Source organism: Acaromyces ingoldii (genome assembly GCF_003144295.1).
Source record: "Acaromyces ingoldii strain MCA 4198 unplaced genomic scaffold FA10scaffold_3, whole genome shotgun sequence".
NCBI lineage: Eukaryota > Fungi > Basidiomycota > Exobasidiomycetes > Exobasidiales > Cryptobasidiaceae > Acaromyces > Acaromyces ingoldii.
Window position 1 is genome coordinate 2,667,900 of NW_020290249.1, and position 13,188 is coordinate 2,681,087.

The 13,188-nt window shown below is 58.0% G+C and overlaps 5 protein-coding genes across 5 annotated transcripts; 2 read left to right on the forward strand and 3 right to left on the reverse strand.

The window, feature by feature from the left end:
- Positions 1–2: 2 nt before the first annotated feature.
- On the forward strand, positions 3–1,069 carry FA10DRAFT_267298 (hypothetical protein). The gene has a single exon (XM_025521854.1). The coding sequence runs from the start codon at positions 178–180 to the stop codon at positions 802–804; it is 627 nt and encodes a 208-aa protein (XP_025378069.1). The 5' UTR covers positions 3–177; the 3' UTR covers positions 805–1,069.
- FA10DRAFT_241837 (sulfate adenylyltransferase) lies at positions 1,021–3,240 on the reverse strand. Its single transcript, XM_025519262.1, has 3 exons — positions 2,899–3,240; positions 2,672–2,829; positions 1,021–2,569 (listed from the first exon to the last, which is right to left on the reverse strand). Exons 1-3 carry the CDS (start codon positions 3,093–3,095, stop codon positions 1,200–1,202), a joined length of 1,725 nt encoding a protein of 574 aa, XP_025378070.1. The 5' UTR covers positions 3,096–3,240; the 3' UTR covers positions 1,021–1,199.
- A 119-nt stretch (positions 3,241–3,359) lies between these two features.
- FA10DRAFT_267300 (Pkinase-domain-containing protein) lies at positions 3,360–6,607 on the reverse strand. Its single transcript, XM_025521855.1, has 3 exons — positions 4,844–6,607; positions 4,482–4,781; positions 3,360–4,420 (listed from the first exon to the last, which is right to left on the reverse strand). Exons 1-3 carry the CDS (start codon positions 6,198–6,200, stop codon positions 3,678–3,680), a joined length of 2,400 nt encoding a protein of 799 aa, XP_025378071.1. The 5' UTR covers positions 6,201–6,607; the 3' UTR covers positions 3,360–3,677.
- Positions 6,608–6,737: 130 nt separating this feature from the next.
- FA10DRAFT_241843 (putative ARP2/3 complex 20 kDa subunit) lies at positions 6,738–7,955 on the forward strand. The gene is made up of 4 exons (XM_025519263.1): positions 6,738–7,455; positions 7,525–7,682; positions 7,759–7,771; positions 7,839–7,955. The coding sequence occupies exons 1-4, from the start codon at positions 7,126–7,128 to the stop codon at positions 7,845–7,847; spliced, it is 510 nt and encodes a 169-aa protein (XP_025378072.1). The 5' UTR covers positions 6,738–7,125; the 3' UTR covers positions 7,848–7,955.
- Positions 7,926–13,130, reverse strand: FA10DRAFT_260627 (hypothetical protein; the record flags this gene model as incomplete). The annotated part of the gene is made up of 3 exons (XM_025520030.1): positions 7,926–7,955; positions 8,035–11,526; positions 11,589–13,130. 3 exons carry the CDS (start codon positions 13,128–13,130, stop codon positions 7,926–7,928), a joined length of 5,064 nt encoding a protein of 1,687 aa, XP_025378073.1.
- Between the last annotated feature and the right edge of the window lie 58 nt (positions 13,131–13,188).

Consider the following 13,188-nt stretch of genomic DNA (forward strand, 5'->3'; position numbering starts at 1 on the left):
AACTTTCGTCTTCCCTTCAAGACGGGGAGGGACGTTTCTAAAGAGAACCTCATATTGAGCGTCGGCGTTATAAGATCACAGAGCGGAACTCCTCATTTGATGTCCCTCTTCCCCCCTTTTGAACACCCCCCGGTCTCCTTTCCTTCTCCCTTCCTCTCCCAGTCACTTTGAACAACGATGGTCTCCTTCTCTTCCCTGCTCTTCGGCGTTCTCGCCGCATCAGCCACGGCAACGCTGGCCTTTGAGGTGTCTTTCCCCAAGTCGGGCGACTACTGGGTGTCGTGCCAGAACAACACGCTCAACTGGTCGGCCAACTCGACGGACCCCTCCATCTTCTCCGTGGCCCTGCTCGCGGTGCAGCAGGGCACCGAGGTGCTGCTGAACGGCAACTACCAGGTGGCCAACTCGCTCCCCACATCGACGGGCACGGCCGTGATCAACCCCAATTGCCTGCCCGCCTCGGACTCGGGCTACTACCTCGCCTTTGTCAATTCGAGCCAGTACAGCCTCAACCAGCCGCAGGTCTACTACACGAGCCCTGTCTTTTCGCTCAAGCCAAAGGGCACGGAGCTGCAAAAGGTCGAAGCCAACACGTCGGCTGACGCTTCGTCGCAGCAGACGAGCCAGGGTGCTGTCGACGCGACGTCGAACCAGTCGACCGACACCTCAGCTACGACCTCGACAAAGACAGCCAGCTCCAATGCTGGTCAGAGCAGCGGAGCATCCCGCCGCGAGGTGGTCGCCGGCACTTGCCTCGGCGCCACGGTGATGGCCGCTTCTCTTTTCATCGCGTCCTTTGCCTAGTCACAACGCCGTACTGCCCAATCTCGCTCCCATCAGACTGATGTTATGAGCAGCCAACATCCAGCTTATACCACTGACTCATCCGGACATTCTCTTTTGTCATTGTTATATCCCTAATTGCATCTTCTCTCTTCTTTCATTCTCGAAAAGCAGAGCTTATCTCAAACAGTCTTGCTCTCAATCTAACAATCAGAACCATCACCTGGCGGCATCCGTCCTTTGTCACCGCTAAGCTCAGAGGTCGGCGTGCAGAGTGAATGAACAATCGGTCCAATCTCTTCTCCTCCCTTCCTTCGCAAATCTATCGGATTGCAGCTTCCTTCTAATCCACGGCCCAGAGGCACAGTAATTATTTTAGGATGATACACAGGAGTGGCAGCGCAAGCTGCAACAGTTCAGATGAGGCCGTCGGCCTCGAGGAGGAGGACGATGGAGTGGACGGCCTCTGCGACGGTAATCTGAGTCAGGTCGACGGTGAGGCTCGCCTCGGTCGGCTTCTCGTACGGGTCGTCGACGCCGGTGAAGCCCTTGATCTGGCCGCTCCTCGCCTTCTTGTAGTTTCCTCGCCGGTCCGTGGCCTCGCAAACCTCGAGGGGCGTGGCGACGTGGACGAGGAAAAAGTTGCCCGAGCCGCCCGTCTTCTGGATCGTCTCCTTGGCGTGCTGCCTCGAGGCCTCGTAGGGAGCAATGGGCGCCGCAATGACGGCAGCGCCTGCGCGCGTCAGCTCGGCGGCGACAAAGGCGATGCGCTGGATGTTCCTGTCGCGGTCCTCGGGGCTGAAGCCGAGCTCAGAGGAGAGCTCGGACCGGACAGTCTCGCCAAGGAGAAGCGAGACGGAGCGGCCGCCTTGCTCGTTGAACTTGACCTGGAGCGCGCGCGCAATGTCGTCCTTGCCCGAGTTGTACAGGCCAGTGAGGAAGATGGTGAAGCCCTGCTGCTGCTTGGGCGGGTACGATTCGCGCAGCGTCTTGACCACCGACTCGTACGAGAACCAGTCGGGGATGGCGGCACCGGTGCGGAGTCGCTTTCGGAGCTCGGTTCCCGAGATGTCCATCGTCTGGGTGCCCGAAGGTACCTCGTCCACAGGCTGGTACTCGTCCGTCGAGGGCAGGTAGGTCATCATCTGGAAGGGAACCATCTCGATGCCGAGCTCGGCCGTGTACTTTGTCACGAGCGTCTGGGCATCATAAGGGCCGTAGAAGTCCTTGCCGTTGCTGTCCTTGCCCGGGCCAGCGTGGTCTCTGCCGACAATGAAGTGGGTGACGCCAAAGTTCTTGCGGATGATGGCGTGCCACAGCGCCTCACGGGGACCACCCATGCGCATGGCAAGGGGAAGCAGGGCCAGGTGGGCCATGCCGTTGGGGTAGCGGGGCATGAGGCTCGAGTAGACACGGACGCGCGTGTAGTGGTCCACATCGCCGGGCTTGGTCATGCCGACGACGGGGTGGATGAGGACGTTTGCCTGGCGCTGTCTGGCTGCTCGTACAGTCAGCTCGCGGTGGGCGCGGTGCATGGGGTTCCTCGTCTGGAAGGCGACGACCTTGCGCCAGGCCAGCTTGGTGAAGTGCATGCGCAGCTCGGCAGGCGTGTACCTCAGCGCGACGTAGTCGTAGTACTGGGGCCTCGAGATGGCCTGGACGTTGCCTCCGACGTAAAGATCCTTGACCTGCTTGAAGAGGTAGGCAATGGCCGGGTGGGCCTGGTCCTCGGTGCCAAAGACCGTCTTGGCCTCCATTGACTTTTGGGGTGCGTACAAGTCCGAAACTGGGTTTTTCAAAGGAAGCAGCAATCCCAGTCAGAGACGTTCAACTGCCCATCATGCTGGACAAAGGAAGAAAGGAAGACGAGGCGCAAAGGAGGACTCACCGGTGATGATGGCCAGAGCATTATCGTCACGCGGGTCACGCAGCGTGACTCGGGAGCCCTTCTGGAGCTTGAGCGCTTCGGCCTGCTCCTTGGAGACATCGAGGGTGATGGGCATGGGCCACAGCTCGCCCGTTGTGAGGCGCATGTTGTTGCATACACTGTTGAAGACAAGCCTCGGTGAGCTAGGGCAACTACCTCGCCTCACTCACGCCCGCGACGCAACTCACCTCTCGTAGTCAGCCTGGCCGAGGAAGCCCTCAAGAGGAGAGAAGCCTCCGTTCAGGATGAGCTCCAGGTCACAGAGTTGCCGCTCGGTCAGGACAATGTCGGGCAGCGTGGCCGCCTCGGCCTTGAGCTGGGCATGGAGGGGCAGGTCCCTCACGTTGAGGTCCTTGAGCAGTCCGCCGTGGGGAGCGTTGGCCATTGTGTTGCGGGTCCTTGCGCCAGGGGGAGAAGGGGGCGAGTGATGGTAAAAAGAAAGAGCCAGGAGATGCGACGCAGGTTCACAGTTTTTTTTGAGAAGAAAGCCACTTCGCCCAGTGGCCAACGCCTTCGGCCCCAGGAAGAAAATCTTGCGCGCGCGTACACCACCTGGCCCAGCTTTCATCCGCCCTTCCGAAATTGCACGTACGGCCGAGAAAGTTGTCAACGATCTCTTCCAACAATTACAAGTCTAATTACTAATGATGCTCAGATTGCATACACCGTGTCTACACACGCACACGCACAAATCTACGGTACAAGTCAGATTGGAGTGGCCGAGCATGTATGCTCACATGGCGAAGGACTTGGCGCCAATGGCGTGACTTGCGGCGGGGAGGAGACTTGGCATGTCATTTAGAGGGAAATACAACGCTCATGATGTATAAAGAAAGATGGCGGGAACAAAGAAAGTGACAGTGAGAGAATGTGCTGGTCGTTAGATATATGATACCGCAGGGAGAGACAGGGAAGGAGAAAAGAGGGTGTCGAGAGATGGCTTGACGCTGTGCTGTGTTGAGGATCATCAATCTTCCTGGTGGAAAAGAGTGACGGAGTTGAAGCCGGAAAAGGGATTGGCCACGACGGCATCGCCATCTTCGTCTTGGACCTTCTTTCCTGCCGTCGCCTTGATCTCGGTCGCCTTTGGCACTTTGGCCGGCTTCGACTCGGTTCCCTGGCCGTCGAGATTGAGGGATCTCGACTCGCGTACATTTCGGAAATTGATGGCGTCGAGCCCATTGGAAAAGGCGGGAACGATGGGCGGCGTAAGATTCCGTAAAAGGCCCCAAGAGATGGGAGCGAACCACTTGTGCTGCTTGACCTCGGATGCACCCGACTGGCTGCCCATGCGCTTCAACTCGTCCTTGATGAGAAGCTTGCGGATGAGCGACTTGCCAAAGGATGAGATCGGAATGTTCTCAGGAAACGTGACCTCATTTCGGAGAATGTTAGAGAAAGTCTGGTTGCGCGAGTTGCCCTTGAAGGGCGTCGTGGCAAAGATCATCTCGTAGATGAGGATGCCAAGAGTCCACCAGTCAACGGCGCTCGTGTGGCCGCAGCCCTTGATAACCTCGGGCGCAATGTATTCCTCTGTGCCGACGAACGAATTGGTGCGCAAATCAGCGATGCACGAGCGTGTGTCAACCAGGGGCGCGCTCTTGGGGGTGGCCTGTCGAATCATGGCAGGTGCGCCACCACGGCGTGTTGCTCTTGCCGAGAGATCAAAGTCTGAGAGCATGACGTGGCCAGACTGGTGGAGAAGGATGTCTGTCGTGGAGCGGCTGGCAAGTCAGTAAACAGAGCGAGGATAGGATCGCATGTCACTCACTCTCTGGCTTTAAATCGCGATAGATGAAGCCCATGAGATGGAGGTACTCGAGCGCGGCGATGACTTCGGCCGCGTAGAAGCGCGCATCCTCCTCAGCCAGACACTTGCCCGGTCTCGTCTGGAGTGCGCGAAAGAACTCGCCGCCCATGCAGTACTCCATGCAGAGGTAGAGGTAGTCCTCTGACTGGAACGAGTGGTAAAGCGTCACGATGAACGGGTGGTTGGACGTCGACAGAATCTCCTGCTCGGCCATGACGCGCTTGATCTTGTTTCGCTTGATCATCTCCTTCTTGGACAAGACTGTCTCGAGACAAAGAGTCAGAGACTTCCTTGGAGCACGATATATGCGTCGCACAACTCACCCTTCATCGCAAACAGCTTCTCCGTCTTCTTTTCTCGCACGAGGTACACCTTGCCGACGTCACCCTTGCCCAGCATCTTCACCTTTGAGAAGCTGTTGGGCCCCACCTCGACCTGGCGCACCTTGATGCTGTTGCTGCTGTACGTCCGCCGGAACGAGTTTCGATGTGGGCTGTTGCCGTCCGGCGTCGTGGGCGGCTGGAGCGTTGCCAGATTGGATGCGCTCGAGGGCACGCTCGCAGGCAGGTGCAAATTATCCTTGTTCTTTTCGCCATTCGGCGTCAAGGCGGCGTTACTCTTCGCACTTCCGTTGCTCTTGGACCTCGTTCCCGGGAAGGTTATGCCTCCCCGTCCCTTTGGCGTTGAGGTGGCGCTGCCAGCCGACGACTTGGAAGCGCTCCTTGCTTTTTCGAAGTCTTTGCTGCTAAATGATCTCGCGTTGCTATCCATTCGCACGGGCGAGCCAGGGAAGAAGGGATCCTGTGGCTTGATGTACGAGGCGCCCTCTGAAGTATATTGCTGATGGCCAGTATGTTGTTGTTGTTGTTGTTGTTGTTGTTGTTGTTGTTGTTGTTGCTGCTGCTGCTGCGACGACGGCGGGTGTTGTGATGACGGCGAGAGATATTTTGCCTGCTCCTGCCCTGCACCGGTGCTCTGCTCCTCGAGGAAGAGCTTGTTGGCATCTGGCGCACTTGACGCCCGTCTGAGCAGCTTCGACGCAAAGCTTGTCATGTCTCTGCTGCCGTTGGACGAGGTGGACGTCGTCGAATCGTTGCCAAGGCCGGTCAACGTCAGCTGAGGCGGCGCATCATGGCCCCCTGCGACCCCCACTTCGGCCGCGGGTTGTAGTCTCGGTTGCGAAGAGGGAACCCTTGGATCCTGCAGTCGCCCATTCTGAGAAGAAGAAAAGGACAAGTCGAGCTGTTGAGCTCCTTCTTGACCGCCGTCTGAGGACTGGCTGTCGTTGGAGAGCGAGTTGGGGTCCGCGACGACTGTACTCCCGGCAATAGGCTGGAAGTGCGGCGACGTCTGCCGACTGCCCTTTCTCCCTCCCGAGCCGGCAGGAGGGGCCGAGAGGGGCGCCTGGAGTCCATCCTGACCCGTTCCGCCCGTCGTCTTTTTACCAATCGAGCCAAACTTGAACATCTGCTTCCACTTCTTGTCGTGCTTTCCACCCGACCCGTTGACCGCTGACGAGGGCGACATGGCTATCGAGCCCGAGCCATCAGCGGCGGGTGAAGAGGCATCGAGATTATACGAGTGAGAGTGAGGAGTCGAGGGTCCAAGGCCGTTGCTCTGCTCGTTAACGCCGCCGCTACCGAAAACCGGTGGCGTCTGCGTCGGCGGTGTCGACATCATGGTGCTAGATGCGTGTCCCTCCACGACCACCACGATCCGCAGAGAGGAAAGGCGAGACTAAGAGGGAAAGAAGAGGGGAACGGAGGAGAAGACAAGGGGAAGAGAACCGGCCCTCCTTATTCCTTGTCGTCGTCAGAAAAGCCCCGCGCAAGGCTGCCTTCGATTCGAGCCTTTCCCTTTATTCTTTTTGTTTCTTTTTTGATGATCTGTCACTAGACGCCGTCTCGGCCCGCTCCAAGCTCGACCCGCAAGAGGCGTTATCTGCCGACGACAGTAGGACTGTCCTCTACAAGAGAGAGAGAGAGGAGACTGGTCGATGGTGAGCAGGTGGTGATGGACCGACCTTTGAGAAGATGAAGCAGGTGGTTGCAACGTTCGCGTCCAGCCTGCAAAGCCGTGGCGAGCGGGGGGGCACTCTGGCTGTCTTTCCCCCTCTCTTGCGAATTCAAAATTGTTGAAATTCAAGTTTCCCAGGCTTTTAGCCAGCAAGCGGCAGCCTTCAAGTCCTATCAGTAAGCTATTTTCTTAACACGAGCCTGTTCCTCGATTGCAGTGCTACAAATAGAAAATAGGATCCCGGACACTACGGCCGCAAGCCAGACCACCGTACCGCTTACCGTTTCAGGAAGGCGAAACGGTCGAGAACTAGCAAAATACTCTAGCCACTACTACAGCGCCCCAATTTTGTCTGTCTGAACAAGGGAGGAGGACTTTCTTTTGAATTGGCAAGCAAACAGGGGCGAGTCCTGTCCTCGGTTCTCCGCTAAGCAAAGTAAGGCAAGGCAGGGTGCGCTTGCATACGCGCGCGTGACCTCAGCCACGTGGCCAAAACCTGCATAGGCGCACGGCCTTCGTGTCCAGCAGCGTTAGCATCGTCGTCGTCGTCGCTGCGTCGTCTTCTTCGCTCCTCGCTCGCTCTCCAACGATGAGCAACTCTCTGCGGCCGTACCTGCAATGCGTGCGGTCTTCACTGACTGCCGCACTGACGCTGGAAAACTTTGCGTCGCAAAACGTCGAGCGGCACAACAAGCCCGAGGTGGAATCGGGCTCATCGAAGGAGGCCCTCTTGACGCCGCTCGTCATTTCCCGAAACGAAAACGAGCGGGTGCTCATCGAGGCAAGCGTCAACAGCGTCCGGTTGAGCATCCGTATCAAGCAGGCCGACGAGATCGAGCGCATCCTCGCACACAAATTCACTAGATTCCTCATGCAGCGCGCAGAGGCGTTTGTTATTCTGCGAAGAAAGCCGGTCAAGGTCAGTTCTCTTCATCCTCTCTCTTGCCCCCCAAAAAAAGACGAAGGCTGACCCAGAAAATTATCAAAGGGGTACGACATCTCGTTCCTCATCACAAATTTCCACTCCGAGACGATGCTCAAGCACAAGCTCGTCGACTTTATCATCCAGTTCATGGAGGAGGTGGACAAGGAAATCTCAGAGATGAAGCTCTCCCTCAACGCCCGGGCGCGTATCGTTGCAGAGAGGTGCGTTTCCCTAGCTCAAGAAAGCGAGGTGGTAGTCTTACTGATGTGCTTGCCCATTTGAATCTTGTACAAATAGCTATCTCGGAACAGTGAGTCATGGACACCGCTAGCATAGAATGAGCCGACTTTGATCCTGACCGATCCCTTCCCCCACAGTTTGCATGACGTCGCTTACACAAATAAATGGCATGAGATCACAGCATTTTGATGTACACGGCAGACTCATGTGTGTGCGTGTGATTGCTAGAAGTACATGAATGAGTGTGGGTGTATCTATGAAAAAGCATCGCGACGTTCACTGCTGTGCAGTTCCAAGTCGTGCTGCCTTGCTTGTTGAAGGTAGCTCGCTCACCCCAGTCGAGGACCGCTTCCGCTTTGGACCAGCTTTGCTCGCATCCTCGTCCTTGACAACGTCCAGCTCCTCGTCCTGGTCCTCAAAGACAGTCGGATCAACACCGCCCCCAAATGCGAGGCCCACAACTCCCTGCTCGACGATGCCCCTCCGTGCATCTCGTGCATACAAAGGCTCTCCTCCAAATCTCTCTCCGTAGTCGAGCTCCGAGTCAAGCTGTGGCGGCGGCGCCAGACCGTTGCTGCCCCTGCCGCCCTCTTCGACGCAAAGCGTCGGCACGCGGTCCCTCGTCTTGACTGCACCAAATCGGGCGAGCGAGATCGAGGCTGAATTCAAAAGAGGGACAGACTCCATCCCAGCCTCGCCTCCATAGCCCTCGTCACCTTCTGCGCTGCCCTGCTTCGACGTGGCAGCAGCTGTAACGTGAGTCGTCCCAGAGATAGCTTGTGCAAATTCGACATTGTCATGCCAGTCCCATGGCCGTTCTTCGACGGTGAGAAAGTGGCCGTTGACAAAGGCTGCAGACGCGCTGCTCGCTTGCACGTCTATCATTGTTGCGTTTCCCGCCGTCGAAGTCTGCAAAGAGCCGCCAGATACACTGTTGGACGATGCTCGAGTCCCGCCAGCGCTCTGTCCGGACGCTGTCGCGTTCGAAAGGGGAGCAGACAACGTCGACGCGATAGAAAAAGAGCCAAAGAGCCACGTCAGCCGGCGCAGAACCTCGTTCGAAAGCGGAGGATCGACAAACGACAGCAAGGTCTCGTCATCGTCTCCCTCCTGGCGCGGCAGGCTTGCCTTTGCCAGATGGAGGCAAGATGCGGCGACATCAGTCGGCACCTGGACAAGCAGATTTGTGGCAGTGTCCAAGAGCGGAGCGATGATGTCTTCATCGGCGTCCTCGCCGTCCACGTCTTGAGACAGATTCACATCGAAGCTGTGCAGATCCACAGAGACGCAGAGCTTGACGAGCGAGGCAAATAATCGAGGAGCCTGGGGTCGACTTGCCGCGCTCCAAAGATTATCGACGAGGAGGAGAAGGTTGACGAGACGAACAAGCAAGTGCGTGGACGCGGTAGGAATGGCGTTCGCTTCGGCGTCAGTGGCTGCAGACTCAAGCTGCTCGATGAGGATGCGGAGCAGCGCAGCTGAATTCGCAGTGCCTGAAGCAGTAGTCACCGTGTGTTGCTCGTGCGACAAGGTAAGCAACGCATACAGAGAGTCTGCATCGGCATTCTTGTCCCCCAACGTCGATTCTGCATCAGAGGTTCGAGCAAGGAGTCGCGAAAGAGCTTCCTCGAGGACCATACCGGCAAACGACCTGGCCGAGGATTCTCGCAATAGATGAATCCCGAGCTCGAGTCCCGCCCTGCCCGAAAAGAGACGATCGAAAGTGCACTTGGCCAGCGCCTGGAGCTTGCTCTGCGCCCTTGCCTGTAGACCACCTTCCGCCCGTTCGAGCCGCTCAAGGACAACGCCAGCTAATTCCGCTAGGGTCTGAGAGAAGGAAAAGGGTTGCAGACGATCGAGGATGTAAGCAGGATCGAGTTCGACGGGGTGTGAGATTTGCGGTGCCGCCAGGCCTGCATTCCATTCGTCGTCGACGAGGAGAGAGAGAATGTGTGAGAGAGTTGCCTCAGTGTCAACATTGACGCCTGCGCGCCAAGTTGCGACACAAATCGACTTGATGGTGCCGACGATGTCCAAAAGGTGCGGATACAGCGCCGCGCGCACTTCTGGCTTACGGCAAATGACGTCGCAGAGGGCCGTTTCACCGGGAGAGCCGCTGCCAGACCCGACGATGCAAAGATTGATCAGAAGAGTGCAAAAGGCTGCTCTGCAGTCTCGCCGTAAGAGCACAGGTAGGCTGGCACCTTGCAGCGGGGAGAGAGTAGATGACTGCGCATCTATCAAGAGCGTCGTTGACTTCAAGAGAGCTTCTTTAGCACCGTCGTCGAGCTTGCCTTGCGCACAGTCCGAAGCGACCGGAGCCAGGACATCGAGGAGGAATATTCGAGGTGAGAGGATGCCTCTCCCAACGAGCTCGACGGCGAATTTAACAAAGCGAGAGGGTGATTCTCGCTCGTCCTGGAATACTCTTTTGGCTGCGTCATCCCATTCCTCGAGCGTGGCCGATTGCAATGACGAGGCGACGACTTCGACGAGCCAAGCTATAAGGGATGCATCGCCTTGAGCCGTTGTGAATGACCCCTCGTCAGAGACGTCGCGGCGCACGCAGAGCTCTCGCAAGACCAGCTCGGCATTGAGTGCGCCCGAAGATATCTCAGCAGCCACAACGTCTGGCGCAACTGTATCCTGGCTGGCTTGAATCGATCGGATGGCGGTGCGAAGTCGTTCGAGCGCTGCTGCATCCGGTTTCGTTGGATCGTTGGCTCGCTGAGTGCCCATTGGCTGCAAGAGGCCGAAGACGGAGAGTGTTCTCACAGCCACGATCATCTGTAAGCCGGACATCGCCCCCTCTGTGACCAGCGCAGCGATCCTTCGAAGCAGAGGGGATGGATCGCCCAGTGAAGCCCAGATCAAGGAATGGCGCAGCATGACAGCGCATACAGGCGCAATCAGTGACTTGTCGTCCGATTGCAAGCACCGATCAAGGATCTCATAGAGGTCTGCAAACTCCTCTGCATCGCCCAGTAGCTGTGCCAGCTGCTCGAGCCGTCGAGGAGTCGTGAATAGTGCCTCTGGGCCGTGAGCACGAATCGGGCCCATGACGAGCCGTGCGACGAGGCGATTCTTGACGTAGCGAGAACTGGCCCAGAAATGCGGCACCCCAGAGGGTGCATTCAGATCACCATCGCCCTCAGCTTGGTGTTCACCGATGACCCCATTAGATCGGGGCTGCTGCAGCCAGGACAGCTCTGCGAGCAGCTCCCGCGTCGCGCGGCGCTCCATGGCTTCCTCGTATGACTCTTTCGTACGGTTGCCGTAGATGGCCGTTCTCCGTTGGTGCTGGAGCGAGGCGGGACAGTCTTCCACGGCGACGGATCGCAGCAGCTTGACGAGAAGCGACTCGCGGGCGTTGTTCTTCACGGCCTTGGACGATGATGTCGAGGCCGTCAGCCCCCTCGCAGTGAGTCGTTGAATGTAGCGAGGGAACGAGAAGCACCTCCTCCGAATCAGCTCGCCGACGAGTGTGACGAGTGAGGCAAGATCGATGGATGTGAGGATCGAAGTCGGTCCCTCCATGGCGGCGTCAACGCTCGAAACCCAGTCGATCAACATGGTGTCCAAGTCGAGCTTGTCGTTTGTCGATCGGCGCCCACGGCTCTTTCCCTTTGACCAGCGCTCTTCCAGCAGCTGCAGCAGTCTTGCCGCCAAGATAGGGCGGTGTACTCCGCACCGTCTTGTCGTTGTGGCCCATGTCAGGAGAGTCGCGACTTTGTCCCGAAGCGTACGAATGGTACCGCTTTGCAGCAGTGACAAGTCAGTGAAGAGCTGAATTGCATCGTCGTCGGCCTGAAACGAGTCGAGGAGCTGTTTCGATCATCCACTTTGATCAGCTCTACCGCGCGGCCTAAGAAGACAGCTTCACCTACATGGATATCTTCGTATTCCTCCAGCTCTTTGCTCCTAGTCTTCATGCCTGCTGCTTTTGGTGCAACGAGCTTCATGTTGCGTTCCTCGACCAGTGGCAGACGCTGCTCCTCTGACACTTTGGCCTCGCGAATGGTAGCGAGTATGGTCGAAGCATGCCGTACCCATCTCGCAGGGTTGATGAATGCTTCCGGATTTGCATCAAACGCAACAACCAGGAGCCTTTTCAGCTCCAAAATGACCATCGTCGGGCTCGGCATGACTTGGCTTTTGCTGTACTCGGCCAGCTTGTGGCACACTGTGTCGATGAGAAGATGAAGCAGCTGGACGTCGCTGCTGGCATATTCGAAGTTCTCCTGGACGAGGACGAGCACAAAGGGAGCCTGCCATGGATGAGCTGCCCTGAGCTGATCGATTGCCCAACGGATCAGAGCCCGACGGTCGAGGATCCTCTGCATGGCGAGCGCGCGAACGAGATTTAGACTGTATGTCCATTTGGACACCCATCGCTTGCTGGTCTCGGTGTCGAGGAGGAGAGATCCAGTCGGCTCCTTTGGGCCGCTGCCCCGTAATCCAGTGGGCGTCATAGCAGCAGCCAGTCTGCCAGCCGTAGCAGGAGAAGACGAGGGACTCGAGGTCGTGACAGCAGCAGTCAGCTCGCTGATCTGTCTCTTCAGCCAGCCCGTCACGACGCTTGTCCACTCTGCCGTGTAGTTGGCCACGTTTGTCTGCCTGGCCTTGGACGAGGCAATCTCACTTGCGCCCACCACTCGGATAAACCAAACAGCCCTGTCTATGTCGACACACTTTCGTCCTGCATCTGATGCCTCTGCGGACGAGGAAGACGAGGAAGACGCTGCTGCTGCTGCTGCTGCTGCGGCTGCCGCTGCGGCCGCTGCCACCGCCGACGTCCCCTTGAGAGCTGCCCCCGTGGCCGCCCCGGTCCACAGCATCTCGAGCATCCTCTCACCCCGGTAGCCATGTGGCACGCTCCGTGCCAGCTTCTTGAGCGGCACGTCTGGATCGGCAAGCTCCTTGATGTAGGCGTTGAGTTTGACGTCGTTGAGCGTTACTCGGGGCGGCTGCTTGAACTGGTGGTCGCTGACGAGACCCTTTCTGGCCATGTTGAGCTCGAATCTCCTGGTGACAACCTCGTCGAAGAGGGTGGCCAGATTTGTGACGAGGCCCGTGGCTTTGAGCCGGTCGTAGATCATGTCGTGTGCCGAGAATGTCTCGTTGGCCACCACGGGCTTGAGGCTGAGGCCGTTCCGGACCGTTGTCTCGGACATGTCGTCCTCCGGCCGACCCTCGCCTGGTCTGAACAGGTCGGGCACGCCAATTGCCGTCGACCCCGGATGTAGTCGCGGGCGCCATGGTGGGGGCCGAAGCGCGTAGCTGACGGGCATCATCTGGCCGTCGTCTGCAGAGAGCTGGTCCGGATGCCCAGCGTTCCATTGTGGCCCCCTTTTTTTGTCGCCGTCCAGTGGGGCAGCTGGCGCCGAGGAGGAAGACGACATCGAGGCCGGTGCGTCGCGCCGGTCCATGGCTCTGTCTCCCTCTCGCTCTAGCTCGTTCCCCCTTATTTCGTCGTTGTCGCGAGTC

Bases quoted from the DNA above. Each gene is read 5' to 3' on its own strand.
- FA10DRAFT_267298 (XM_025521854.1), top strand. From the start codon at position 178: ATGGTCTCCTTCTCTTCCCTGCTCTTCGGCGTTCTCGCCGCATCAGCC.
- FA10DRAFT_241837 (XM_025519262.1), bottom strand. From the start codon at position 3,095: ATGGCCAACGCTCCCCACGGCGGACTGCTCAAGGACCTCAACGTGAGG. The intron at 2,830-2,898 runs GTGAGTTGCGTC...TGTCTTCAACAG, and splicing joins GGCCAGGCTGACTACGAGAG to TGTATGCAACAACATGCGCC. The intron at 2,570-2,671 runs GTGAGTCCTCCT...TGAAAAACCCAG, and splicing joins TGCTCTGGCCATCATCACCG to TTTCGGACTTGTACGCACCC.
- FA10DRAFT_267300 (XM_025521855.1), bottom strand. From the start codon at position 6,200: ATGATGTCGACACCGCCGACGCAGACGCCACCGGTTTTCGGTAGCGGC. The intron at 4,782-4,843 runs GTGAGTTGTGCG...GTCTCGAGACAG, and splicing joins GAAGCTGTTTGCGATGAAGG to TCTTGTCCAAGAAGGAGATG. The intron at 4,421-4,481 runs GTGAGTGACATG...GCTCCACGACAG, and splicing joins TCGCGATTTAAAGCCAGAGA to ACATCCTTCTCCACCAGTCT.
- FA10DRAFT_241843 (XM_025519263.1), top strand. From the start codon at position 7,126: ATGAGCAACTCTCTGCGGCCGTACCTGCAATGCGTGCGGTCTTCACTG. The intron at 7,456-7,524 runs GTCAGTTCTCTT...AAATTATCAAAG, and splicing joins TGCGAAGAAAGCCGGTCAAG to GGGTACGACATCTCGTTCCT.